The sequence below is a fragment of the Stigmatopora argus genome, chromosome 14, assembly GCF_051989625.1.
Source record: "Stigmatopora argus isolate UIUO_Sarg chromosome 14, RoL_Sarg_1.0, whole genome shotgun sequence".
NCBI classification, from domain to species: domain Eukaryota; kingdom Metazoa; phylum Chordata; class Actinopteri; order Syngnathiformes; family Syngnathidae; genus Stigmatopora; species Stigmatopora argus.
The window spans coordinates 13186986-13213854 of record NC_135400.1 but is presented as its reverse complement, the minus strand read 5'-3'; the positions used below and the strand labels follow the sequence as shown (position 1 = coordinate 13213854).

The 26869-nt window shown below is 38.5% G+C and overlaps 4 protein-coding genes across 7 annotated transcripts in view; 2 read left to right on the top strand and 2 right to left on the bottom strand.

Annotated features, from left to right (window-relative positions):
- Window positions 1–18511, top strand: part of dhps (deoxyhypusine synthase) — a 42429-nt gene extending 23918 nt beyond the window's left edge. Inside the window, exon 7 of the mRNA XM_077619340.1 lies at window positions 18375–18511. The gene's annotated coding sequence lies outside the window, so the exon portion shown is untranslated. The remainder of the gene's footprint in view (window positions 1–18374) is intronic.
- On the bottom strand, window positions 4640–20456 carry LOC144088721 (Na(+)/H(+) exchange regulatory cofactor NHE-RF2). Of its 2 annotated transcripts, XM_077619336.1 has the most exons (6): window positions 20009–20456; window positions 18924–19238; window positions 8687–8908; window positions 6426–6579; window positions 6235–6353; window positions 4640–6168 (listed from the first exon to the last, which is right to left on the bottom strand). In XM_077619336.1, the coding sequence occupies exons 1-6, from the start codon at window positions 20213–20215 to the stop codon at window positions 6010–6012; spliced, it is 1176 nt and encodes a 391-aa protein (XP_077475462.1). In that variant the 5' UTR covers window positions 20216–20456; the 3' UTR covers window positions 4640–6009. The 2 variants fall into 2 exon arrangements, with proteins under 2 accessions (XP_077475462.1, XP_077475461.1); XM_077619335.1 differs by having other exon boundaries at window positions 4640–6353.
- LOC144088725 (LITAF domain-containing protein-like) overlaps window positions 18419–26869 on the top strand; it is a 20124-nt gene continuing 11673 nt past the window's right edge. Inside the window, exon 1 of one of the 3 annotated variants that reach the window (XM_077619344.1) lies at window positions 18419–18559. The gene's annotated coding sequence lies outside the window, so the exon portion shown is untranslated. Of the gene's footprint in view, window positions 18560–19455; window positions 19505–24403; window positions 24854–26869 lie in introns of those variants that run through there. The other 2 variants (XM_077619345.1, XM_077619343.1) reach the window with 2 other exon arrangements.
- LOC144088722 (somatostatin receptor type 5-like) lies at window positions 21339–24662 on the bottom strand. The gene is made up of 4 exons (XM_077619337.1): window positions 24410–24662; window positions 22999–23719; window positions 22099–22524; window positions 21339–21502 (listed from the first exon to the last, which is right to left on the bottom strand). The coding sequence occupies exons 2-4, from the start codon at window positions 23677–23679 to the stop codon at window positions 21446–21448; spliced, it is 1164 nt and encodes a 387-aa protein (XP_077475463.1). The 5' UTR covers window positions 23680–23719; window positions 24410–24662; the 3' UTR covers window positions 21339–21445.

The window sequence follows — 26869 nt, the reverse complement described above, 5'->3', positions numbered from 1 at the left end:
GGGAGACAAAGCCAGAGTTTGTTCAGTAACAAGGTGTGGCTTACAAACAGTCATAGTAAAAGGAGCAGCCGTTAGAGGGCAGGTGATATTTGAAATATGCCGAGATACCGATGAAAGGCGGATAAAGAGGAACTGCGCTCCCATTGGCTTATTTCAATTTCCATTTCATTGGAAAGGAAACTACGTGTTTACCAACGGAAGATCTCAAACGGTCTCGCCTAGGTGACACAATTTGACTGTGGTGACTTTAATAGAAGTCAAGCAAATGTAAAAAGACAAAAATGAAGAAATAATAAATTCCATTTTTTTTTTACCATACTCCGAAGCAAATGTGTTGAGAGTTAGTTAGTTTTTGAGTTACATAAAACTTCAAATTATGGCTGGTATTACTGATAAAGTTGTACATTTATCCACTTCTGAATCAAACTCTCTAAGCCACGTGTCAAAGTAACGGCCCGGGGGCCAAATCTTGCCCGCCGCATCATTTAGTGTGGCCCGTGAAAGTAAATCATGAGTGCCGACTTTCTGTTTTAGGATCAAATTAAAATGAAGAGTATAGATGTATATTAAATTTCCTGATTTCCCCCTTTTAAATCAATAATTGTAATTTTTTAATCCATTTTTCCGTGTTTTTAGTTCAAAAATCTATTTGTAAAATCTAAAAATATATATAAAAAAAGCTAAAATAAACTGTTTTAGATCTATAAAAAACTGAATATTCAGGGCTTTTAATCCAGTTCTTTTAATCCATTTATAAAAAAAATCTAAATATTATATCTAAAATGGTCCGGCCCACATGAAATCGAGTTGACGTTAATGCTATTCTCTGCGAAACATTACAAAATAAAACACTTCGACTTTGAAATCAAGCCACTATGTGCACAGGGACAGTGGAGAGAGAAAAAAAGCCCTCTGAAAGCAAAACGTGTGCAGCATTTTACCCTTTGATGTTGAATTGAGCTCTTGCACGAAATAACTCTTGCAATGTCAAGCATAATGGAGCTCCAAGTTTTTAGTTGTCTGTCAGATCTAAGCATTTTTTCCTCATTTTAAACGCTTCACACAATGAGATTTCCCCATGTTTTTTTCCAAAAACATAAAAATTGTGTCATGTGTCTCCCATTCACCCGTGACCCTCATGAGTATAAACAATATAAAAATGAATGGACGCGGTCGCATGATTTATGAAGCAGCCCTTTGTAATGGAACTTAAAAATAGTTAAGAATTGACAAGACCCTCAAAAAATGTTCCCCACACGCCAAAAGGGATCACGATGACTAAACAAAATAATTACCCAGTGACATACTAATTTTACTGTAAAAGCGTGACCCGGTTTTAGTCATCTTTCAGTAAAACTTATTTCCCGGTGGTCCATTTTTAAAAAAATGAACAGGTGCATTCTGCCCTGAGCAAAACCAGTTGCTATGTAGGCGTCTCACCAAATGGCTGCTTTTGTAAGTCAAGGTGTGCTCAAAATGGGCATGTGTGTGAAATGGGCACACGTGCCTTTTATCGTTTTTTACACTCATCAATTCATTGGAACTTGAAATGTCTTTGGTTTAAAAAAAAAAGGCCATAACCGGTTCCCTCTGCCCTCACGTTCGCCCTTTCCGTGCACATTGTTGCAACTGTCCTTATTTGGCTTTCCTTTGACAAAGTGGGAGTATGAGTATGTGACTGTGCGTGTGTGTGTGTGTGTGTGTGTGTGTGTGTGTGTGTTGCCTCCTGACTGTGAGTCACTGCTTGCCTGAGTCATGAGCACTAACCAAAACATACAGTTGCCGTGGGGACGCGCTCTTTCAGTTTCCCTCCCCACCCCGCCGGCCTCCTTTTTTGCGGGCACTGCTGCATCCTGGGCAGCCCTGGCACAAGTCAATGGGTGGCGCCCCTACTTTGGGTGGGTCCATGTGACTTACGGCGTAGTGGTGGGGGTGGATAACTAAGCACAGCATAACTTGTAACTATTTATTCAGGATTGGTCAAATGTTTTAGAACAAGGGTGTCAGACTCCGCTTTAACGTCAACTTGATTTCACGTGGGCCGGACCATTTTAAATATAATATTTAGATTTTTTTTATTTATAAATGAATTAAAAGAACTGGATTAAAAGCCCTAAATACTCATTTAGATTTTACAAAATGATTTTTGAACTAAGAACACAGAAAAAAATGATTAAAAAATTACAATTATTGATTTAAAAGGGGGAAAATCAGGAAATTTAATATACATCTATACTCTTCATTTTAATTTGATCCTAAAACAGAAAGTCGGCACTCATCATTTACTTTCCCGGGCCACACAAAATGATGTGGCGGGCCAGATTTGGCCCCCAGGCCACCACTTTGACACATGTGATCTTGAGTTTTCATGTGTGTGTCTGTGTATTTTGTATATCAGAATTAGAGAACAGGACAAATAATTCAAATTACAAATGATGTTTGTCTACAAATACAACTGGCTTGCTTCAATGAACTTTGCCTTTTGTATAAATCTGAAGTGTATTTTTTCCACATTTTTTTTAGTAATTGTTTATTGTTTCATTTTTAAACTCTGGGTGGTCGCCTTTGGACTATTTAAAACTATTCATGTGATAAGTGAGTGTCAATAGAAAAGACTGAAAAAATGGATGTTTAAAAATTATGACTGGTAGAACGCTATGTACTTTTTGTTTCATACTTATCAAATTAGCCTTTATAACATTTTTTTAACATTGGTGTAAGTAGAGAGAAGTAGAGTGAACCACAGTTGAGGTCTCATAACGTGGCAAAAATGGCAAAAGCGGTGAACGTCAACCAGAAATTTCTCCTCCATGACCTTATGTATAACAATAGTATTTATATAACACAAGCGTTGAGTCAACACTTTCTTTTAAATAACTGACATTCAAACTTTGAGTTTTAGTATTGTATTGAGAGAGCCTACATTATTGAGTCTGTGTTTCACTACTGTTTCCTTTTACTGTTCTGTTTTTCCCCAAGTACAGTACCTGTAGTTTTACTTTACATTCAGAACATGAGTACATAGTAGAGATTGCGATTAAAAAATAAAAAATAAAATAGAGCGGATGGACAGCGGGTGGTTCTTAAGGAGACAATCATCTTTCATCAGCCAGAGTCTGAATGTCTGTCTGGGTTGACTCAGGCCAAACACCAGCGTGGCCACCTGTCGTTCTTTTCCGTACCCCCCGTCTCAATGCTTTTGAGAACTTGAAAATTGCAGCCTAGTTTAAATGGAGGCCTGTGTCCTACAAATGTCACAATTCAACCATGATGTTACTTCCATGGCGCACGTTGATGTGCGCCACAACAGTTTGACAAAGGTCACCACCGATGGCTTCGGCTGAAGTCTGGCGAAAAAACAGTAGAACATTTAGGCCTACTTCCTAGATGATAATTGATTATGATGGGCTGCCCTGTGGAGTAAATGTGATTACTCAGGGGTATTTTGCTCTTCTGAACTCTCTGGAGTTTTTTTTTAAATTCAGATTTGCATTTATTGAACCAAATCACCACAAACACAAATATCCCAAAAAGAAAATATCTATGCCATCGGACTTGGTTCAAATGGATTGGATATCCGCTAAATTACTTCTGAGAAACTCATTTAAATTCACAGCAGAAATGTTAAAGAGCCACGTCTCATCTTCAATAGCATTTTCTCACATTAAGGTTTTTGCAAGGGAGCACTTTTAGTTGTTTTGATTTTTTTTAGGGTAATAAGACATTTTAGTTAACTTTTAATAGATATTTTGAGGTATTTTTCCACTTCGCTATACAGGAAATTGTATAAAGTATGATTAGACTAAATTATTACTAATTACACGTTCTTTGCAGCATTGTTGACACAAATAAACAACAAAAAAAGACTTACATTTACATTTTAGGAAGGCAATGAGGAACACTATCATTTTAATCCATAAAAAATCACTTATTTTGTGGATCACATTTCTTTTGCAATGTGAATTTTTATTTCGGCAACTTCAAGTCATTTGATAGTTTTTTCTCTCCAAATGATTGATTGAATTTAGTGATTTCTGCACGTGGATATATTCCTAAATGAAATCCTAGTCGCGAGGGAAAACAAGCCTTAAAGTCATACTGAGTTTCAACTAGATCAAACCCAGATTTTGCGTTGGCTGCTAAATCCCATTTAACGTTTTTTAATGTCTGCCACATTGGATCAGGTCAGGCTGTAATTAGCAGCGCTTATGTCGGAACACAAGAAATAAAATGAGGTTTAATTTCATCCAGACCCCGAATGGATTTCCCAGGTGCTGACGGTAGTTTTACCTCTGGTATTTACAGTCCATTTGAAAATGGTAACTGGCACTGTATTTGAAATTTGCTCCACAAATCCGCGAGCGCAATTATCGTACAAATCGGACAGTCGAACAAAACCGAGCCATCACACACACGGTGTATTGCAAGGCAAACAATGGACATACACATGAATTGACACACAACTTTGACCTTTGTGTGGCCTGAGCAGCTGTCTGGTAGAGAATTCTGAGAACCGGATGAAACCGTACGCCGGGGTAATCCTCATTTGCGCGACAAAAAGTGTGAGGACAGATGACAAAAACATTCAAGTCAAGGGGGAGAAAAACTCAGCCAATCGAATGTCTCGAAAACACTACAATGCTTGTTCACACTTTATTGAAAAAATGTAACTGCATGGGCTGCATGTGTTAACTTTGTTGTTTAAGAACCTAAATGTCTGTCCTTCAAAACAAGTTATAATGAAGAAAAAAAAGGATTAATTAGTACATTGTCCACTTTAATGAATGTTTTCCAACCTGCGGATCCATTTGAAACAGTCATATCAACACCTTAAATGACACAAAGCAGCATGTGCAGGACAGCTGCTTCTGCATGTGCATGGAATAATCCTTCATAAAATCCTCACAAATTTTCCCCCCAATCCAAAGATTCACTGATCTTGAAAGCTCTGATGTCAGAATGCGTCTGAGCTTTTACGACGACATTCATGTACAAGCTCCTCTTTGTTCTATTCACTGGCAGATTCCAGATTTACTCCTACTAAGGGCTAGAAACTATAATATTTCTGCCTCTTTCATTTGTAAGTGTAGAAATATTTCACATGAAATCTTTAGAACTGGATTGCCGATTTGGCTTTTTGGTCGACTGCAAATGTGAACTTTATCGAACCTCAAATATTCCCAATTTTGACTACCATACAATTTTGATGATAGTATCCTTCATGTAATCTTATTTTGACATCAGTATTAGTTCATTATAGACTGACAAAGAATAAAAAGGTAGATAATAGTAAAAATATCAGCTACAATTGTAGATACTATTATCACTAAAGCTTTTAACTTTAGTCAAATCTAGTATAAAACAAAAAAAAAGGAACATTGTGAAGGAGAAGAGACATTTGACAAATTATTTTATAGAATTCCTCATTACTAAATAGTATGGATAAGGGAATATTGATATCACAGTTTATCATATGATAATATCAATACAGCCAATATCAAAATAGTTATCATGATTTTGCTATATTGTGACACCATTGTTTGGGATTATGTGTGTATTGAGTTAACATATTATGAAGAATTCTACTGTCTTCTGTCTGCGATTTATTGATAATGTTCATGTAATACTGTCTCTTAATAGCAGGTTACCATTTCATGCCTCTCATGAAATCCCAAAGTAAAAGAAACTCCATTTGTCATTCGCTCTCATTCATGTAAAAGTATTTTTCATATTAAACTACGGTTGCCATAACCATCATCACTTATTTGCAAAAACATCCCTTGTGTAAAAGGTGCAAGCTTGCCCTCTGCTGCACACATAGTGAGCATACAAGGAACTCACATTGCCACCCCCACAATGCTTATTTATCCACTTTAAATATATCAAAAATAAATCCACTAACAAGAAGGAGTGGTGCTCAAATGTCTGTATTTGCTCCTTAAAATGATTTTTTCAGTTTTCTTTGTCTCTTTCGCATGGTCTTTTTCATCTTGTCCGCTTGAAGTCATCTCAGAAATTGCTGAAGAGTTCATATTTCTTCATCCAGTCCATATGCGGCGCCCGCCTCTTTTCTTTGGCGTGGAGCTTGCGCTTTTCCTCGGCCGCCGTGGCGCTCAGACCGATGGCGGCGAACGGGTCCGAGAATCGGCCTCGCTCGTCACCCGCCGCCTGGAGCGGTGACGGACGGACGTTACGAAGGTGAAGAAGATAAAAATGGTTGTGGGTGCCACCTACCTGGGTGCTGTTGCCGTGGTTACTGTGGTCTGAGGTCATGGACCTGATGGAATGGGAGGTGGAGCTGCCGTTCAACAGGGGGCTGTGGGAGCCGTTGGAGATGGAGGGACCGTCGTAATCTGTGAGAACAATTAGACGGCGGCGCCTCAGACATTGATTGATTTAGGCCTGGAAAAAGTTTTGTCTTTTACCTTTGACGTGTCTGGTGGTGGGGATGATACCCTTCATCTTGAAGTACTCATCTGCATCTGGATCCACCACTAGAAGCCAGGTCTCATTGCCTCCTTTTTTAATGAAGGCCACCACTTCAGAGTGCCGCATGCCTTCGATGTTCACGCCATTTACCTAACAAATAAACAAAAATTAAAAAGAAAATTATTGATGTGTCTTCATAAGATAGGCTTCCATCCATCCTTTTTCTAGAATTCTGATCCTATGCGTCCATCGTAACCACAGAAGTCAAGAAAATAAAAAGGAATTTTAGGCAATTGTAAACAAAGAAAAAGCTGTATGAAGAAGCCCTACGGTCATACAATTTGGAATTTGACCATAAAAATGCCTGCCAAGTTCCAGTTTATTAAGTAGTTTAAAAACATGAAGAATTTCTCATTGGTAGTTTGAGCCACTGTAGTATTACAGCAAATTTGCCACTATAACTAAATTTAAATTTAGGATACAAATTCATATGTAACATAGAGGAAGATTTCCAAAATATCACAACGTAATTACAAATGAACCATTTAAGACGTTAATGAAAAGCGGAAACAAGTTTGTTTATCATTTGCTACTGAGGTATACAATGAATTTTGTGAGTTTCTGAATAGTAACCTTAAATGCAGAACACAATCACTAGAAAATTAGAATAGGTTAGATTGCCATTTAAGAGTTCATCCTAAATAAATTCAATTCCAATCATCAATTGAGTGTCATTCCATTGACAAAATGAAGAATCAGCTAAATTCTGGCCTCTTTCAGACTTAAATCTGAGTAGGGTCATAAACCAAACCAGCAGAGGGAGTGGTATATCAAGTTAAGAATTCATTGACAATCCACCACCTTCACATGCAAACTACTCTAAAATAAGGAATTAACATCTTGCCTGGAATAACTGCACTTTTTCAACCAACTTGTATTTTCTTTTAGAAAGCATGTTTCTGTCTGCATCTCTATCTTCCTCCGTCAGGTACTTTCATAATATCCGCAGTTAGCCACGTACACAAATTATTAATGACTCTCCTTGGTTTCTGGCCTGGTTTCATATGTCTTTTTCCCCAAGGTCACTTAATTTAGTGCTTTTCGTTATGTTCTGACAAAGCATTGTATTAAGACTGGTATTTCTAAAGATGTAAAAAAAACAAAATACTACTAAATTCATCATTGTATTGCATGCAAGGACTCGTATTGGACGTAGAAAGCAAACAAACATCTTTGTAATCAGCCTCACAATAGGTGTCATGTTTTTCAACCCTTCATTAACGCTGTCCCACACATGACAATGCACTCTGTTCTCTGGGCTAATTAATATGTGCAGTAAGAACATGGCTTTTTCTCAAGGGATCCAATAGGAAACACCTGGGACATAATGTGCCTGTGTGTGTGTGAAAACAAAAGCAATTTATACATTCACCTAATCTTTTTATGCTAAGATAAAGATCCATCATCTGCTTGCCATGTTTTTAATCCTTTGCTTTTGCTGCTTGAATGTAGTTCACTGCATTGAAGCTTTGTGCTGCTTCCACCAAATAGTCTATTCTGCTAAAGAAAAGTATAATAGCTAAAATCTGTTGCACAATTATTTTACTGTGAAACACTTTTTCTAGGTATAAACGCAGACCTTGTGGTGAACGAGTCCGATTGTAAAAAAAGCAACGTTGTATGGGATAGCTCTAACTTAATGATATGTGACCCTGCATGACTTCTTTGGTCAGCTGCCTCCACGAGCCTGACATATAGCTTTGCCGATCCCTCCCCCGGCCCCCCAAACTCAATATACCACCCGACCCGCCTTCCCCTTGCTCTCCACATTGACGCAATCTAGACTGAATCCAGATTTCAGGTCCTGGTGGCAGACACAAGCATGACCCCAGCACTTGTAATTGCTTCAAATGGTGTGTGTGTATGCGCATGGGCGAACTAACATCTGCTTTCAATCAGTTGTGTGGTTTGGCAGTTTTAAATGCATTTCAATTTCAGATGGTATTCTTTTGTTTGAACCATCCAGTTGGAGACGATAACTATGGTGACGATACCCCAGAATGATAACATTGTTTTTACACGTATACTGGTTTAAAGTCACGTGAGTAATTTCCACATTTATAGACATTCTATAAATGTTGTGATAAGTGAACCACAGTAAATATAAGGGTTAAATACAACAAAACGCTTAGGATTTCATTGCCATTGGCAATGACGAGTTTAAAAAAGGGGAAGCAGGCTCGACTTATTTTCTTACCTCAATGATTCGATCCTGAGGTCGAAGCCCAGCTTGGTCCGCAGGCGAACCCGTGTCCAACGATCGGATGTACTGGCCCGGCCTGGACCGGTGACTGTGAAGGTTGAAGCCGTAGCCCGTCTCCGACCGCACGAGGTGGCACAGGCGTGGCGCCAGCTCCGATGGGTCACCGTGGAGCCGGGACTGTGCCTGAGTGGGGGCTACGGCCCGCACGGAAATCTCCTGAAATGTTTAGATTCCCAGTTAGTCTTGTGGACCCTTTGGTCACATGTTTTGAATGAGTCAATGCGACTATAAAAAACAGCAAAGTAATGCAAAGATCATTGATCATTGTCATTGGATTGGATTGGATAACTTTATTCATCCCGTATTTGGGAAATTACGTTATCACAGTAGAAAGAGGGTGAGAATGCAGAAATGTTGTTATACTGTCAGGTGTGGGGAACCAGATAAGTATCTTGTTATACATTCTGACTTCATTTTTTATTTGGAAGAGTCCTATAGTTTTATAGCTTCCTTGTTGAGAGTGATTTGTAGCATATCACTAACATTACAGAGGAGGAGATTTATCCCATTTCTGTATAATTGTGATCAGACTGATCCACCGCCTACACACCTTGAAAATAAGTGCAACACTAAAGGGTAGTCACTTACGTTGGAGAAGAAAATGGCTGATAAGTGCAACAGTAAAGGGTAGTCACTTACGTTGGAGAAGAAAATGGCTGGATATTCTTATTCTTTCTGTGGTGAAGCTATATATGCAGTTTATGACCACATTTCAACAAAGTTTACTTCAATTTTGAACATGGCGGTTTAGGTTTGGAGCAGTAAATATTGGGTTGGCTTGTGTTTGTAGCTGGATGGTGATAACGGCTGCTCCCATTATGAAATTTGTTATTATTCGAATGCAGCATTGGTGAGGAATATACCATTATACACATTTTAATAGGAGAATAAGCATAGAAGTAGAACATTTTCAGTACAAGGCTGATTTGAGACATAACTAGATAATTCATTATAAAAAACTTACAAAGGAACACCAGAAAATAAAATGGAATCGTTTATTATGAATTAGAGTAACAGTACATGTTCAATGTGGCAGAGTGCAGAAACTATTGAACCAACACTGTATGGCTCGGAGAAAACGCTGCCCATGGAATGAAAGGAGGCTTAAACATTTCATAATTTTCCCCTTAACCTAAAACTTCCTGTGAGGTTATCACAAATGCAAAACAGCAGTGCCTTTTGTTCTCCTTATCACACAAATGGCTACATATGGTTCCATTTCAGCCTCACGAATCCCTTCGGATTGTGCTTATCCTCACTAAATGCGGCCTTGCCAGGAGACTCTTCCACGGGAGGAAGTGAATATCAAGTCGTTTGTGTTTTGCAAAACTTAAGCCACTGAGAACAAACACCTACGCAGGAAGGAAGACAGTAAGAAGGGAAAGACAGTAAAACAGAAAGACAGCAAGAGGATTGATCAGATAGTTCCCAGAGAGAAAGAGCGAACAGAAATGTGAGATAAAATGAGAGATTCGGCAACATGACACAACTTTCCAGAAGGGGAAGAGCAATGGAACTCCTCTTGAATAAACACTGCACAGCTGGGAGCTATTATGTGTGTGTGTGTCGGGGACGATGGGGGGATAGGAGTCAGGGTAACCCCCGTCTGGCCTTGGCGACTTATCGCACCCCACCAATCACCCCCAGAGGTCTCTGCTATCTGGGTCGCCATCTATCATCAGTCACCAAGTTAGATTTCCGGAAGCTTAAACACGAGTGTTTGCTGAGAAAGCGCAGAGTGAAAGCCGGTGACGTGAAAGACACTTTATGATACAATCATTTTAGCGCAGAAGTATTTTCTATTAAGAAATGAAAGGTACAAGATTAAGTGCTACCATAGTATCGTAAAAATGCGCCCTCTCAACGGCACAAAAATAAACAAAAAACAGCAACGTGGTTTTCCCTTGTTGTCAGCAAAATAGCTTGTCATTTGGAGAAAAAAACATCTGGTTATCTTGTTAGCATTAGGACATAGCGTGTCAAAGTCTAGAATGTGAGCAGAAGAAACAGTTGGAGGTGATTGGAAAAAGACCATTTCGTTCCGCTCACATGAATGCAACGGCACGCGTGGAAATTACTCACACTCTGCATTGTTAGTGTGTAACACACATTGACACCATTGACAGGATTTCTTTTCAAAGGGACTTCCCATGAATTCCTTTAACTTCATGTGAAAAGAAGTCTCTGTTTTTGTCTGTGAAAACATGTCAGCCAATTGTTTGGATTTTTTTTGTCCGCCACCTCAGTCTGGTAAACACGCTGTTTAGATTGCAAAACAAAGTCTTGCAAAAAAAGACATTTGCATCCCGACGTAATTGGCCGGCAACCTGTTTATAGCCAAACTGACTTCTCTTCTCAAGTCAGATGGAATAGGCTTTCTAACCTAATAAGGAAAAGCTCCTAAAAAATAGATGGCTGGAAATAACAGGAAATTTTATAGGCAGCATGCAAAGTGCTAACACATGCTTTTAAATATCTGTAACAATAGTATACTTCATTTGTCGTCATTAAGTGTGCGACAAGATTCGACGAGACCCTCAACTTTCCCTCTCTGGCGTCATTTGAGAAATAGTTATGAATCATACTAGTGAAGTTGCCATGCAATTTTTAACTTGGTTAGTAGGAACATAGTTACATTTTCCATGTGCTTTGTCTGAAGTGTTATTTACTTCCTCCAACTCAAAGCTTGGTTTCTTAAATAACTAATTACTAGTCATGATCTAAGTGGTTCACAGTAAATATAGAATAGCACGCTTACTGTCAGGGTGAACTCTGGGTTGTATTGTGACAATTAGTTGCCATGACGAAAACATCTTGGCATAACCAATGAGCTTAATCCATACAATTATGAAGTTTTTCCAGTTGAGTGTTGATTAAATAAGGCTAATTAAAACGACTGCTTAGCTCTTACCTTATGCAACTATCTTTTGAAGGTTGGGGATTTCTGTACTAACCACAGCCAACGTATTGATTGACAGTAGAAAGAACAACAAGCCATTTAAATTCCTGCAGGTTGCCTTAGTCACTTTATTGTTTCGTGAGCTCTGCTTAGTACTTATTTTTGCAAGAAAGTCAAAGAAAAAAAAAGGGCATTTGTGTTGCTTGTAAGTATTGTTAGAAACCTTTTGACGTGAGGCAAACTGCAACAAAAGTATTGAACATGATAATTGAATGAAAACAAAAAAGATGTTTCAAATTCTGGAGAGTTGGGGAAAGTTTTCTCTTGGAAAAAATGTTGATTCAACGTTCAAGTTAATTAAAAAGGATTGTAATTCTTACAATAGTGCCAAAGAAGGATAAACAGCAGCAGCGCTACCACACAGGACGAATGTTTCTGCAGATGACTGGTTGTCATGGAGACACTTATAATATGTGGACTACCGTATTTTCTGGACTATAAGTCACACTTTTTTATTGTTTGGCCGTCCCTGCTACTAATATTAAATGTTACATTAACAGGTGCCTATTTAGCATGTTGTTCTCCATTTAACTATTCTTACTTTAAAGTATGTTTGTTCTTGGTTTCTAATTTTAAAAAAATGCCCTCCCTAAAATGCGACTTCTACATACTTTTTTTCCTTTTCATTGTGCATTATTGGCTGGTGGGGCTTATACTCAGAAATGACTTATAGACATCTAAAATATGGTTATTTTTTAGAGCAGCAATAAGATTAATGCAGGATAAAATTCTTAACAAAAACATTTTTACATAAAACACTGGACTCTAACAATGGAGCCATCTGTTGTGAGTGCAGCTTGAGAAAAAAAAAAGAACCAATACACGAGGGGTAAGTTGAAGAGGGAAACAGAGGAAATGACAGATGCATGGTAAAGAGCAGAAAGGGATTAATACAGCTGAAATGGGGAATTATATATATATATTTAAAAAAAGACTAAAGAGGAGATGAAGCAGATGTGAGGAAAGAGCAAGGACATGAAAATATATAGTTATAAATTTCTTTGTCGAGCACATTGATGTGATGCAGCCTTTGGATGTTTTTATGTTTATGTTCGTAGCAGAAAAATGATGGCTTTATTGCTCTCCTAAGTGGAGATCATTTGCAACCAACATTTATTTTGCATGGATAAATAGTTCCCTTTGTAAATGTTGCCCGGGCGACAGGAGGATTTTAATCAATTATTATTTGGTGAATATTGTTTTCACATTGTGAACCCTTCTGTTCCTGCCAGCCTAGCATTGTACAAAAACAATGTAGAATATAAAGTAGTTGAAATTCAATGATCAAACTCCATTTTTGCCAACACATTCCACATCATTGACTCTATTCCAAACAAAGAATCAATCTATTTTGCCAATCCTCAGGGGAAATAACGATTGATGATTCAACCAATTGATTTATCGTGCCCACCACAACATTTTTGCCTCCAACATGACATGACGTGCTGTGTGTACTGAAACGGAAAACATTACATTCGTGTCCTAACATGTTATCAAAACATGGAAGGATTCATGTTGAGATGATTTCAAACGTTGATATTTTTTGACGCCATCCCTTTTTAGGAAATAGTACCGGTATATCTATATTTTTTCCCCCCCCGCCCTCGGTTTCTGTTTTGACTTACTCTGTGCGTTGAAGTCATACACATGGTCACTCCCTTGTTATCAGTAGATAGCAGATGTCCCATGAGGGCGCTTTTGCAGGTCACCAAGTTTGTTTTTATTTATCTAGGTGCATTATGGTGTACTTGTATTTTCACATTTAATCCGTTATGTTTTTCAATGATAAAGTATTCAGAGTTTTCAATGTTCTATCGGGCATTAAAATCTAGATGAAAACTGTCTTTAATAAGTTTCACCATGCCATTATAATTGTGCAGAACTGTGGATGTTTAGTTTACGTATTTAATCTTATTCATATTACACATGCTGTTTGCCAATGGTATTTTAGTTTGTAATGTGAAAAGTCCTAGATAAAGCCAGCAGAATGCACCAATGTGTACGAAACCACAGTGATAACCGATGCGTGAGAATCAATGCTGGAGCTCAGCTGCACACAGAACACATTAAAGCAAGCTTTTTTGTAGCACACAATGGAAAATAAACATCACTTTTGTATTGCAGAGGCAGCACATACAAATTCTTGTTCGACAAATTACACTTAAATATTTATTACCTCTCATTACATTAACAGTCAAAAATATTTGAATCTCACACTTGGTTGGAATTAGGACATCTCTGTGGTTACCACAGTAACAAGTGGACCAGCCATTAGAATACTCTGTATACAGTGCTTTCACAAATGTCAGGACTGTTTGTGTTGTAAAATGTTGCTATTTCGACAAGTTTATTAACAATGTAAAGAACTCTTCACCAAACACTGACGAGATCCTTGATTCATTAATAGGTGATTACTGATGACCCCAAAAAATGAGTTCAAACCACCATTTTGTATGAACGAAAGCCCTCCACTTATTACAATGTAGCCCCTTGAAACCAAGATGCCATAAAGCACATGTGTCAAAGTGGCGGCCCGGGGGCCAAATCTGGCCCGCCGCATCATTTTGTGTGGGCCGGGAAAGTAAATCATCAGTGCCGACTTTCTGTTTTAGGATCAAATTAAAATGAAGAGTATAGATTTATATTAAATTCCCTGATTTTCCCCCTTTAAATCAATAATTGTAATTTTTTAATCCATTTTTTCTGTTTTTAGTTCAAAAATCATTTTGTAAAATCTAAAGTGGCCCGTGAACCAACCCGAGTCTGACACCCTTGCCATAAAGGATGCTAAACTAATATTTTTATTCATTAGACCTGATCACCCAAACACTGAAGTTTTTTTTCCCCAATAAAAATGAAAAACTGTTACATTATGTGACAGCAACAACAACAGAAAGAATCAACCCTTAAAAACTAACTAGCAAAAATGTATGCACACAGTAGCCATGTTGTCAGAAGGTACACTGATGATAACGCTATAGATTATATACCAGGCTTGTTTCCACACATTCAAATAAATGACTTTAATTATTTTCAAATTTAACCATTACTTGCCATTATTTGTGACCTACAAAATACACCGTTTGACTCAGTAAAAAAAAAAAAACCTTAGGCTCTGGTAATTATGTTATGAATAGACCATGTCCTCAGGGTTAACTTGCATTTATGATCAACACTAACTGTGTTCACACACTCCTTTCTTGCAACTCACTCACTTCTTTCTGCTCTGCACTTAAGTCTTGCATTACCCCCCTCGAGACCCTTTTGCATCCAAGAGTTCAACGCACACACTAATCCATGATCCAGACCCCTGCGTCTTGATGTAACGTATTTGGTATTTGAAACAAGAAGTGAAGGGGGATGGGAGTGGGGGGGGGGGGGGACTAAATACGAGCTCCAGATGTCAGTAAAAAAAAGTGAACATTCATTCGCTTTCACTGAGTCGCTTGAGTTGTATTTCATGGTAAACGTGATATGCACAAGCTGATGTTGATCGAGTTATTCAATGTTTTATGTGCAAGATGACGTTTCTTCCATGTTATAGTTTTAGTCACTGCTGGAGGAAATGTCCGCACGACTTACGTGCTATTTATGTTTTTTTTCAGGATTCTTTAACAGATTTGATCTAAAGCAATCATTATGGGAATAAACTCTTAGCTTTGACTCAGATTTTCCACAACACAATAAACGAACATTCGCTAATTTAAATTCACAGCTGAATGCTGAAAAGCGGCATAATTTCACTTCTATCATCGTCGATTAAAGAGTTAAACACACTCAAATCGCAGCATTCTGCAGTCGTTTTTTTCAGTTTTTTTGTCTATTAAAGACAGACCAAAGTGTTTAATGGTCATTGAGTTCATGGATAAATACTTGGTGCACCTGTACTGGTACACCTATGAACAATTTAGACTAATGTACTGTCATGAACCTGACACACATTTTTGGAATGCGGAAGGAAACCTTTACATAGTAATCACATACAAATGCTACGTAAGAAGGCCTTTCATTAGATTTGAACTGTAGGGAAGACATGCTAACCACTAATTTGTTGCTGCTGTGCTCTCAGTTCTACATTTTATTTCAAGTCAATTCTGGCGGCGTATCTAGAGAAAACATACATACTGTCACCGTCCAAAATTACAATTATAATAAAATAAAAACCTTCACTTGTGCTCCCTAAACATGTGAGAAGCAGATGGCAAGACAGGTAGAAGCTGATCGTATCCAGATAACTCCCACGCTGTTACACGAGTGTTGACGGCCCACATCTTGTTCTAATATTAAAATCAAGTAGGGATAATATTTAAGAAGTATGTGTTTATGAGACTCCAATGACAGTGAGCATGATTCCACCACAATAGAATCCACCACTTCTTAGATCGGGTTTCAGAACAGCAGAAACATTGTTTTTCAATGCAATCATCCCTTCTACTGCTGCATCTGCTGGACCTTTGCTTATATTTACTTAAAAAAAATCCGTTCATCGCACTTACATTCCATCGATATAATATTTAGATTTTTTTTCAAATTGGATTATAAGAACTGGATCAAAAGCCCTAAATATTCAGTTTTTTATAGATATAAAACTGTTTATTTGAACTTTTTTTTCTTAGTAAGGGAAAACATCTAATAATCATTTGTTTTTCATTTCAAATGGAAACATTTTTTTTTAAATATGATATTCAGTATTAAAGTGGAAAACCGAAAATATTTTTATATATTTATTTTTAGATTTTACAAAATGCTTTTTGACCTAAAAACACCAAAAGAAAAAAGTGGATAAAAAATGCAATTATTGATTTAAAAAGGGGAAAATCAGGAAATATAAAATACATCTATAATCTTCATTTGAATTTGATCCTAAAACAGAAAGTTGGCACTCATGATTTACTTACTCGGGCCGCACAAAATGATGCGGCGGGGCCAGATTTGCCCCCCGGGCCGCCACTTTGACACCTGTGCTCTACAGGTTCCAAACCCTGAGAACACTTAAAAGGATGCAAAGCATTTTTTTGCTCTAGCAACTGTTTCGTTCCAAACAATGTCAGATCAGGAGTGGAACAATACTGGAAACAAATACAAGAATAAGAGACCACAAGATGTTCAGAGAAAAATGCCAGAAGCCTCAAAATATTGCACCTTCATCGTAAGCTCCAGGAACATGTCTGGCTGAAAAAAAGCTGAGTATGCATGTCTAGTGGAAGAGTGATTGCGTGTTATTTATTAGACATTCGTTCATTAGAAACAGTTTGTACTGAGAAAGTGACACCTGACGCATTACCTGGGACACACCTTTTGTGCATAGGTGAGCATTTGCAATGTTACGAGTCTGTGTGTGTGTGTGTGTGGGGGGGGATCTAGTCTATAGATCCGGCATCTCAGGTATGTGCTCAGGTAAACTGACATGTATGTATGAGACATCCTGATAAAGGAGGGTGCAGACGTACAATTTGCACGATGTTGACATGTGCAAAGGAAACACTAACAAAACAACTGACTGTCTGTCAACGTCCCAAAGCAGAAGGAGCGTAAATATAAGGAATGCAACCACATAAAACAAAACCAGGGTTGCGGTGGTGGTCTGCGAATAGTGTCCATGAAATAGCAACATTCTATATATATGGCTTCTAATCCGAGTGCAGTGGTGCTTTGACTTACGAGCACCAAGAATTTTGCACGAGCACCAAGAATTTTGCACGAGCCTTCTTTGGTTGATTTTTATGATTTGTATAGCAAGGAAATATGCATTTGAGTCCACCATGAAAAAAAAGTTCCGGAATGCTGTTGCATAAGGGAGTGTGCTGATTTAAAAGCACATATAAATCAGAATAGTCAAGTCATAACCAGGTGGAGACATACCGACTCTACCTACTGATGTCACTCAATCGGCCACATTCTTTCATAGGCCTTAAATATCAACAGTACCGTATTTTCACGACTATAAGGCACACTTAAAAGTCTTAAATTCTCTCCAAAATAGATAGGCCGCCTTATAATCCAGTGTGCCTTATATATGGGAAAAATTAAAATGTGTCATTCATTGAGGGTGCGCCTTATAATGCGGTGCGCCTTATAGTCGTGAAAATACGGTATTTACATTATTATCGTATTTTTGTCTTACAATCAAGAAGTCATTGTACCATTCACAGACAAAGCGTGCAGAATAATGGCATGAATGTCCCCAATTAGTGCCAGTTTGCTAAAACAGACAAACATAGTTCAACCTCTAAAGGAGTGGGTTCAAAGACAACAAAAGAGATTTAATGTGCCCAGTAAGAAAATATAGTACAGTAAAAATATATCTGGCGAGCTGCTGAGTTGATACAATGACTAGATGGGGGATTTGGTTAAACTTTTCATCTGTTCTTGATTTAGAACATGAAGCTCGATGGTGAGACAAGCGAATAATTCATTAAGAATTCTCCTGTGGTGACTCACTGGGATTCCTCACCACAGGTCACAAAAGACAACCGCATAGAAACATTTTGGCTATCACGGATAGGTGTTGTCACTCTTGTTGTCACTTTGCCACTCAGGGCATTTCTAAGTAAGACCATGTATAAGAGCATCATTGGATATAATGTAAATAACTGGGGATAAGAGTTAAATGGGCGTATTAACAATGTTTGTGTGCATTTTTGTGGATTTCCTGTTTTGCAGAATGAATGCCAAATCGTCAGTTTTCAAAGGTCACAGCGACTGATGTTTCTGAAATGCTGACCTCTTCTAACAAAACATCTGGAAAACCTTAAAAAAAGTCTTCTATGAAGATTTGCATGCACTATGTGACAAACTTTCTGGACATGAAGGACTACATGAGCTGAATTTGGATTGACTACAAAAAGGTACCCATTATGATTATTCATTTCTAAACCGGTTTTAAAATGTGGTGTGAATAGGAAAAAAAAGATCAATGGTCACTATACTTGGAAAGCCCATCAAGCACATCATTGGTAGTCAAAATAATACTCTTCTAAGTGTGAGCCACAGATGATAGGGAACATTTAAGGCCCAGAGTGACATAAATGGCAGTTTTAAAAAAAAACATTGGAATATCAAAGTTGACCAAATGGGGAAGTATTTGAACTTGATTCATTTTAATGATAGACATATACTGTATTGCATGTATTGAATATAAGTACCATAGTAACCCTATGATTATGATGCTAATCATGAACCCAGTGGTTATGCAAAGAGGTACATGCTTACCTTCTTGACAGCTAAAGATGGTAATTTCCTGGTGTGCTTGGGCACTTTATAGCTCGTACTCCTCTGCAGCATGGACTGCAGCATCCCAGAACCATTCCTCCCATCCTCATGCTTGTTCTTGCCAGGGGAGGACGGAAGTGAGGTCGGTGCAGGGCAGGGGGGGTCCGGGGGAAAGAAAGGGGGAGGCGGCTCCTCCCCGGGAACGGCCATCTCCTCTGTGGCCGTCAGGCGTAAATTGCGCAAATATTCGTATGTCTCCTGGTCCACGACCAGTAACCTGGTCTCATTGTCCATGGCTTTGATCCGCTGTACTACCTATTGAAGGGGAGATCATGTGTAAAGTGTATGATGGGTACAGATTGGAATATATAATAGTACCAGCATAGTACACTTTTAACTAGACTTGAAAGCAGACATCTACAAAGACATGATAGTAGGGAATTCGTTATGCAAGTATGTGGCAATGTTACCCTCTGTGACTTTGTCATATCCCTTTTTCTATCCATCATCATAAACATGTGACACATACTTCTTTCTGGAATGACGCGAAGACACATGCACACAGCAGTCCTGATCAACAGGTTTGCAAACGCCTCATATTCTTCCACGTTTCTTATCTCATGTGCAACGAGTCGAAATATACCATTTATAATCACTTTATGTGGCCCAAACATGTTCTTTTGGAAAACAAATGGATGTCATGAATAGATCCTTGATAAATAAATGATCGGCAAAATCATCCATTTTCAACACTGCTTATCCTTATCAGGGTCGAGGGGTGCTGGAGCCTATCCCAGCCGACTTTGGGCAGATCACAAAAATGGCAAAATCAGACAATTGAAATTTCATGCAACGCTTAATAGCATCCATACTAATACCACGCCCCCAATGACTTATTGTAGTCTGAAATAATATTAAACAGGTGTTCCAGTATTGTCATAATGTTTGCCTAAAGTTTTTGAGTTTGATGCTGTGACTTGATTCATTTCAAAGACAGTAAAAGCTTTACGACGATAGACATGATACATAATAACCCACAAAAAGAGCTGCAAGGGCTTTATCTTTGTGGCAATGTTGCATCCTACCTGACCGTGCGTCTCTCTGTCCACGTTCACGCCATTCACCGCAACCAGACGGTCCCCCGCGCGCAAACCAGCCGCTTCTGCTGCAGAGCCAGACTCCACTTTGCGGATGAACTGTCCAGTCTTTCCCTTCTCCCCGTGTAAGTGAAAGCCATAGCCTTGATCCCCTTTGGCCATCACACAGAGTCGTGGTTTTCTCTCATTCGCCATGTCCTCTTCTAACCCTCTTGTCCACTTCAAGAGGGGACCAAAACCATACCTGCGACTTCAAGTCTCTAAAGCAAAGTGAAACAAATTCACATTTAGGGTACGTGCATTGAGAAGCGACCATTCCAGACAAAGAAATCAATTCCAAAATGTTGAGCGCCTCCCATGCAGCATGATGGACGTTCACGCTCAAGTGAGCTCTAAGTTTTCCCTCGATATCTAACCACAACAACTGCTCGCTTACACTTGCACAGCCAGTGTGGGGCTTTTGCACCCTCCTCCACCAGATCTGATGTTGCAATACAATCAATTGCACACAACCTAGCATACCACTGCCTTCTTGTGGCAAAAAAAACACATCACACCAAACTTGTTATAACTTCCATAATGTTAATTATACAATAAGGTAGAATTTAGGGATGTCCACATTCAGATTTTTTTCCCCTTCGATCTGATCCAATTTAAATAAAATCAACTACTTAATGTTATTAATGGGTTTTCCACCGTTTAAATGAAAATGACATCATTCCACCATATTGAGCGAATTGCATTTACACTGTTTATAACACTATAAATAACGACAACAACTACCACCAAAAAAAGCAGACCTGAAAGCTGTTGCTTTGCCGTGAGCGTCATTTTTTTATTAGTGAAGTGATGGGGAGGGGGCAGCTGTTATGTGTCACGGTTTCAGGCCAAACAATGCCTCTTTAATCATATTTTGACATGGCTAATATTATGGGACAAGATTCTCGCACATTAGGAATTCCCATGGGTTGGATCCAAATATTTTTTTTACTTGTTTCTTTAATACCCTGAGCGTTGCTGACAAACCTGGCTTTTTACATATTTGCAGTTTAGAATGATCATAAATGGGTTTTCAACATGTTAAATCATAGATTATCCAAATATACCAGTCCCAAGAATACCAATATTTTGAGCGTAATTGAGTCCAACAGAAAATAAAGTAACTTTTATTACATTAAAAACTTGAATTCTTTGATGAGTAGTATAATAAATTGACAGTGTTTTGTGTTAAGCAGGGTTTTTGCATTACTGAAAATAATCCACACAGCCTCGGCAAATTCAAAGATAAATAACAGTTGAATTCCGTGATGGCAATAATAATAATAATAAAACATGACGGCAATAGACATTCCATTGAAGATACAGGGCAGTCTTCTACATTTAAATGGTGGCACTTCCATTTGACTGGGCAATGTTGATGTCTATTTAAATAGAAGCAGGTAACATTTCATCCAGTTTTCCAGCACCCTCCATCTGGATGCTCTGTAAACAAATACAGAAAGATATTACAATACAGTGGAACCTCAACATTACATTACAAAACTTTGCGGGAAAAAAAATGCATCTATAATTATAAAAGTTATTGCGCAACTAGATTGACTAATGTAAACTGCTTTTAGTGTAATTGTACTCACATAAAAAAAAAGATAATTTCGACATTCTAATTTAGGATTGTCTTATCTTTTATTACCAGCATTTAAGAGGTCTATAGATTCACTCCTTTGTACTCTTAAAGTTATTTTATGTATCACATTCTTCATTATTCTTCCTGTTGACTTTGGGTTAGTGGCTAGGTATACCTCTGATTGGCTCGCAATCAATCATCATGCTGATATAGACAAATCGTCACTCCTTGATTCTTTAATAAACCTAAGGTGCCTGTTTTTTGACATGGGAGGAAACCTGGAGAAACATTCATGCAGAAAGTGGGGAACTGATTTTCAAAACCCAAACCACAACCCTATGAAGTCAGGGCAGTAAATGATTGAATATATTTCTCAAGTCAGGACTTCTCAGGTACTATATACCTCAACCACCTCACTATTTGTTCATAAATATGTATTATAATGATAGCCTACCTGGATGTTTTGTGTATAGCCATTGTGGTTGGGATTGCTGGATAGGAACAGAGGCTCGTGGTTGTCCATTGGTGCTTCCTGGGGTGTAGCAAGTCTAGCCTCCCTCTGGTTGGCAACAGTGGCAACCCCTTTTGTTTTGTGGAAACAGAGCACCCTTTGGAAGCTCTGTCTGAATTTATCCGAGAGAAAGCCGTAGAGGATCGGGTTGGCGCAGGAGTTCACATAAGTGAGAGTGACTAAGAAGAAGTAGACTGAAGCTGTGGCATCATTTTCGGGGATGATGTATACCAGATTGACAATATTGGTGGTGAAGAAGGGCATCCAGCAAATGACAAAGACCAAAACAATGATCACTACCATGCGTGTCACTTTACGCTCCGACTTCCGCCGCTTGGTCACGCCTGCACGCACGCCTGCCGATCTCACCTGGAGAGATATGAAGATAAGATCACTTAAGACAAGGGTGTCAGACTCGGGTTGGTTCGCGGGCCGCTTTAACGTCAACTCGATTTCAAGTGGGCCGGACCATTTTAGATATAATATTTAGATTGTTTAAATAAATGAATTAAATGAACTGGATTAAAAGCCCTGAACATTCAGTTTTTTATAGATCTAAAACAGTGTTTATTTTAGCTTTTTTATATATTTTTAGATTTTAGAAAATGAATTTTTAACTAAAAACAAAGAAAATATGGATTAAAAAAAAACAATTATCGATTTAAAAGGGGGAAAATCAGGAAATTTAATCTACATCTATACTCTTCATTTTAATTTGATCCTAAAACAGAAAGTCGGCACTCATGATTGACTTTCCCGGGCCACACAAAATGATCCGACGGGCCAGATTTGGCCCCCAGGCCGCCACTATATATAAAAAAGATGACCACAAGCATAATTCACCTTGATGACAATGAGCAAATAGCAGATGCTGATGACCAACAGCGGTACAAAGAAGCCCAGGATGGAAGTGTAGAGGATAAAGACGACGGACCACCAGGGCTGCATCTCAGGCCACGTGATGTTGCAGGTGTTGAGGCTCTCCTGCACGTGTGAGTAGATGGTAACTGGCATCACCACCAGAAAGGACACCAACCACAGCATTCCACTGAGGATCATGGCCACCTGGGGCCTCCTCCACGTCCCGCTACGGATGGGATGAACCACCGCCAGATAGCGATCGATGCTCATCACCGTCAGGCAAAAGGTCGACATGAACTGGCTCATGGCGTCGGCCGTCATGCACGCCTTGCAGAAGAAGTCGCCGTAGGGCCAGTAGTAAAGAACACTGTTGGTGGCCAGGAAGGGGATCCCCAGGATGTAAAGTTCATCCGCCACGGCTAAATGGAGGATGTATATGTTGGTCACTGTCTTCATTTTGGCGTAGCGGATCAACACGAAAATGGCCAGGGAATTTCCCAGGAGACCCACAATGAAGACGATGCTGTAGACGACCGCTGTTATCATACGGAAAGACGGCGGCTCGCTCCCGTTAGACATGTTCGCGATGTGGCCCGTTACGTGGGGTCGGAGGAATGATCCGTCCATTTCCTCGGACACTGACGTTAGATTGTACTCCGCCATCTTTAGGCAGGTTGTCCCAATGTTTGATAGTTGATGACAGCTTATGTGGAGGAAAAAAGATGGACAGAAGCAGCAAGATCTTTAAGAATTCAAATGAAATATCAGGAATACTTTAATAATAATAATTAGATTGTGTAAACACAAATTTTGTAATTTGACCTCAAGTGCAAGACTTAATTTTTTGGACCAAAACAGGTTATCAGTGCTATTTTTTTTCCACTTTGGGACGTCACACACACACATTCATCATGAGTGGCCTAGACTAATTTGACTAGCTGTCATTCTCTGCCACCTCAGGCTCTGAAAAAGTGTTGCACAAATACAATAACTGGTTTGATGTAAAGATTCAGTGAACCGCACTTCAAAACAGCTGTGACGTTCATCCCGCAGTACGATGTTTGGAAAACAAACATCATGTTTGCTTCAGGCTACGTGCTGGGCTGATCATTTTCAGAGCTTTTCTTTCCCAAATGACTGCATTTTTATTTGGCTTCACGTTTTTTGCCTTATCTTGTCTTCAATCATAACTATTACTGTGACCATTTATGGTAAATTAAAAAAAAAAGAAACAGTTAAGGCTTTTTAGGACTTCAACGGAAATTTCATTTAATTTAAATGACACATTGACTACCATGGACAGCGTCAAATTAGATTGGACGTTTGTTGTCGTGAATGGCGGTGAATCCTCATTTTTCATGTGAGCGGTGAGGATGAGATTTTTTTTTCCTACCTGTCTCTTTCCGTTCACCTCATCTTCTTTGCGTCATCATCTTCTGGAATGATGCTGTGCTCTTTCAGCATTGAAGCAGTCTCAGAATTTTGAAGGTCAGAGAGGAGAACTTTCCACTTCGGTTTCCTCGTCACTTTGAATCGTCATCTTTCTCCACCAGGGATGCTCCTTCTGCTATCTTTGGAACTTTTATGAACTTTGTTTGCCCTCTTCCGGTTTGGATGGACAGCTTTGCTCCTGACACGACACCGTGTTTAAAATGCGTCAAGGATGAATGCACTGTATTTATGTGGGAGCAATGTCACCCCCTCCTTCTGATGCCAAAGTCCCACCCATAGATGGGTGTTTCTACCATCAGAACTCATCAGTTCAAAATGACACTTAACGACCTCATTTTCCCGTAATTCCTCTAGCCGAAGGATTGTCTCAAAATAAGAAGACAAAGTAAGAATAATAATTTTATTGTGTCTGGTTTTTGCTTAAATGATTAAGTTAAAACATTGAGAACAATGAATTTGACAGTTTTCGATTTAGAATAGATTTAATCACATGCATACGCATGAAAAATTAGAAGAATACTTTTTAAACTTCCATATGTAACTGGTTTGTAAAGACAATTTGGGCGGTTTGAGATTTTATTGGACTCTTAATTCTGCAATTTCCAGGAGATGCATTTGTATCTTATTTCTTTCACAGTGGTCAGTTTCTGACGTTTTTTTTTGAAAGGACCTGTTTGGCTGGTCCCAACTAGTATTTGGTTGTAAGTAAACACACAGCTGTGTATAGAAAGTGGCCCCGCAGGGATGTGAATTGCCCAACAACACATAGTGGCAGATGATATGGCTCATTTAGGTTATATCTGGGCTAATGGCCCCAGGGAAGGCTCCAAAAGTTGCATCTTCACTCAGCTCATCTAAAACCGTAGCACTGAATTTGAACAGCAACATTTTAATGAATGAATAAACGATGGAGTATATTTCCAAACATACAATACTGTACACCAAGGGTGTTAGACTTGGTTTGGTTCGCGGGCCGCTTGAACGTCAACTTGATTTCACGTGATTTCCATTTTAGATATAATATTTAGATTTTTTTAAAATAAATAGATTAAAAGAACTGGATTAAAAGCCCTGAATATTCAGTTTTTTATAGATCTAAAACAATGTTTATTTTAGCTTTTTTAAAATATTTTTTTTAGATTTTACAAAATGATTTTTGAACTAAAAACACAGAAAAAATGATTAAAAAAATTACAATTATTGATTTAAAAGGGGGAAAATCAGGAAATTTAATGTACATCTATACTCTTCATTTTAATTTGATCCTAAAACAGAAAGTCAGCACTCATGATTTACTTTCCCGGGCCGCACAAAATGATGCGGCGGGCCAGATTTGGCCCCCGGGCCACCACTTTGACACATGAAAAGCTTACATGAAAAGCTTTTTGACCACGATAAACAGATACAAAAATGTATAACATACCCCAAAAATCCTCTTTCTTGTATGTACTCCAATAATTTATATTCTCTATTTTAAAATCTAACCGGTGTAAAAAGAAAACAGACTACTCTACTATTCTTCTTTATAGTGCACATTGTTTTTCAAATACGGTTTACCTCATAACCTGCAAAAAATATATATTATATAGGCATATTGTCAGTAAGTGAATTAGTTAATGCATTTTTATATTCATCCAATTTCATAAATTTCAATGCGCTTAAAAACAAGTGTACGTCATGTAGATTAACATATAAGATCACAATTCTAATACGTTGTTGGAATGACCTCCCAGAACAAGAAAAGCAAATATTATTGTTTCAACTTTGTTTTTCTTGTGTGCACTGAAAAGTAAGGATTACTACAATTTCACTTAAAAGCTTTTATCGATTTTGCTCTTCCTCTCACACTTTCACAACATCCTCTCAAGGCTCCGCAGGGAATGGTGTCTCATTTAATCCCCGGTTTCAAAACAAGACCAGGACCAATTAGTCAATGGATTGGAAATGTGAAAATAAATGGGAGTGAGGTCATGTTTTTCTTGCAACTTTTCCTCCACTTGTAACACAAAGAATGCCAGATTTGAGCCCCCCTGTGACCCAAAATACCAAAATATACTGGTCAGGAATAAATTCCTTCTATAGTGGTGCCTGTCCCTTAATTCACGAAGGTGCATTTTGGGATGGCGCGTGACTCTTTCTTATTGCATGCCAGAGGAGGACATGTTTGACTTAAATGTGTTTTGATACACATTTTGCCAGGTTGCTCTGGTGTGGAAAATATGTGCTGATTAGCCCGGCGATGTGCTATAATTAAAGGTCATGGTTATGATTTTAAAAGAGCATAATTACTTCAACACTACCAAACTTCAATTGAAGCAAAGCTGATATAACTTGGCACTAATAACCCTAAAGCAGGGGTGTCAAACTCAGTTTGCTTCGCAGGGCCCATTTATGGCAATTA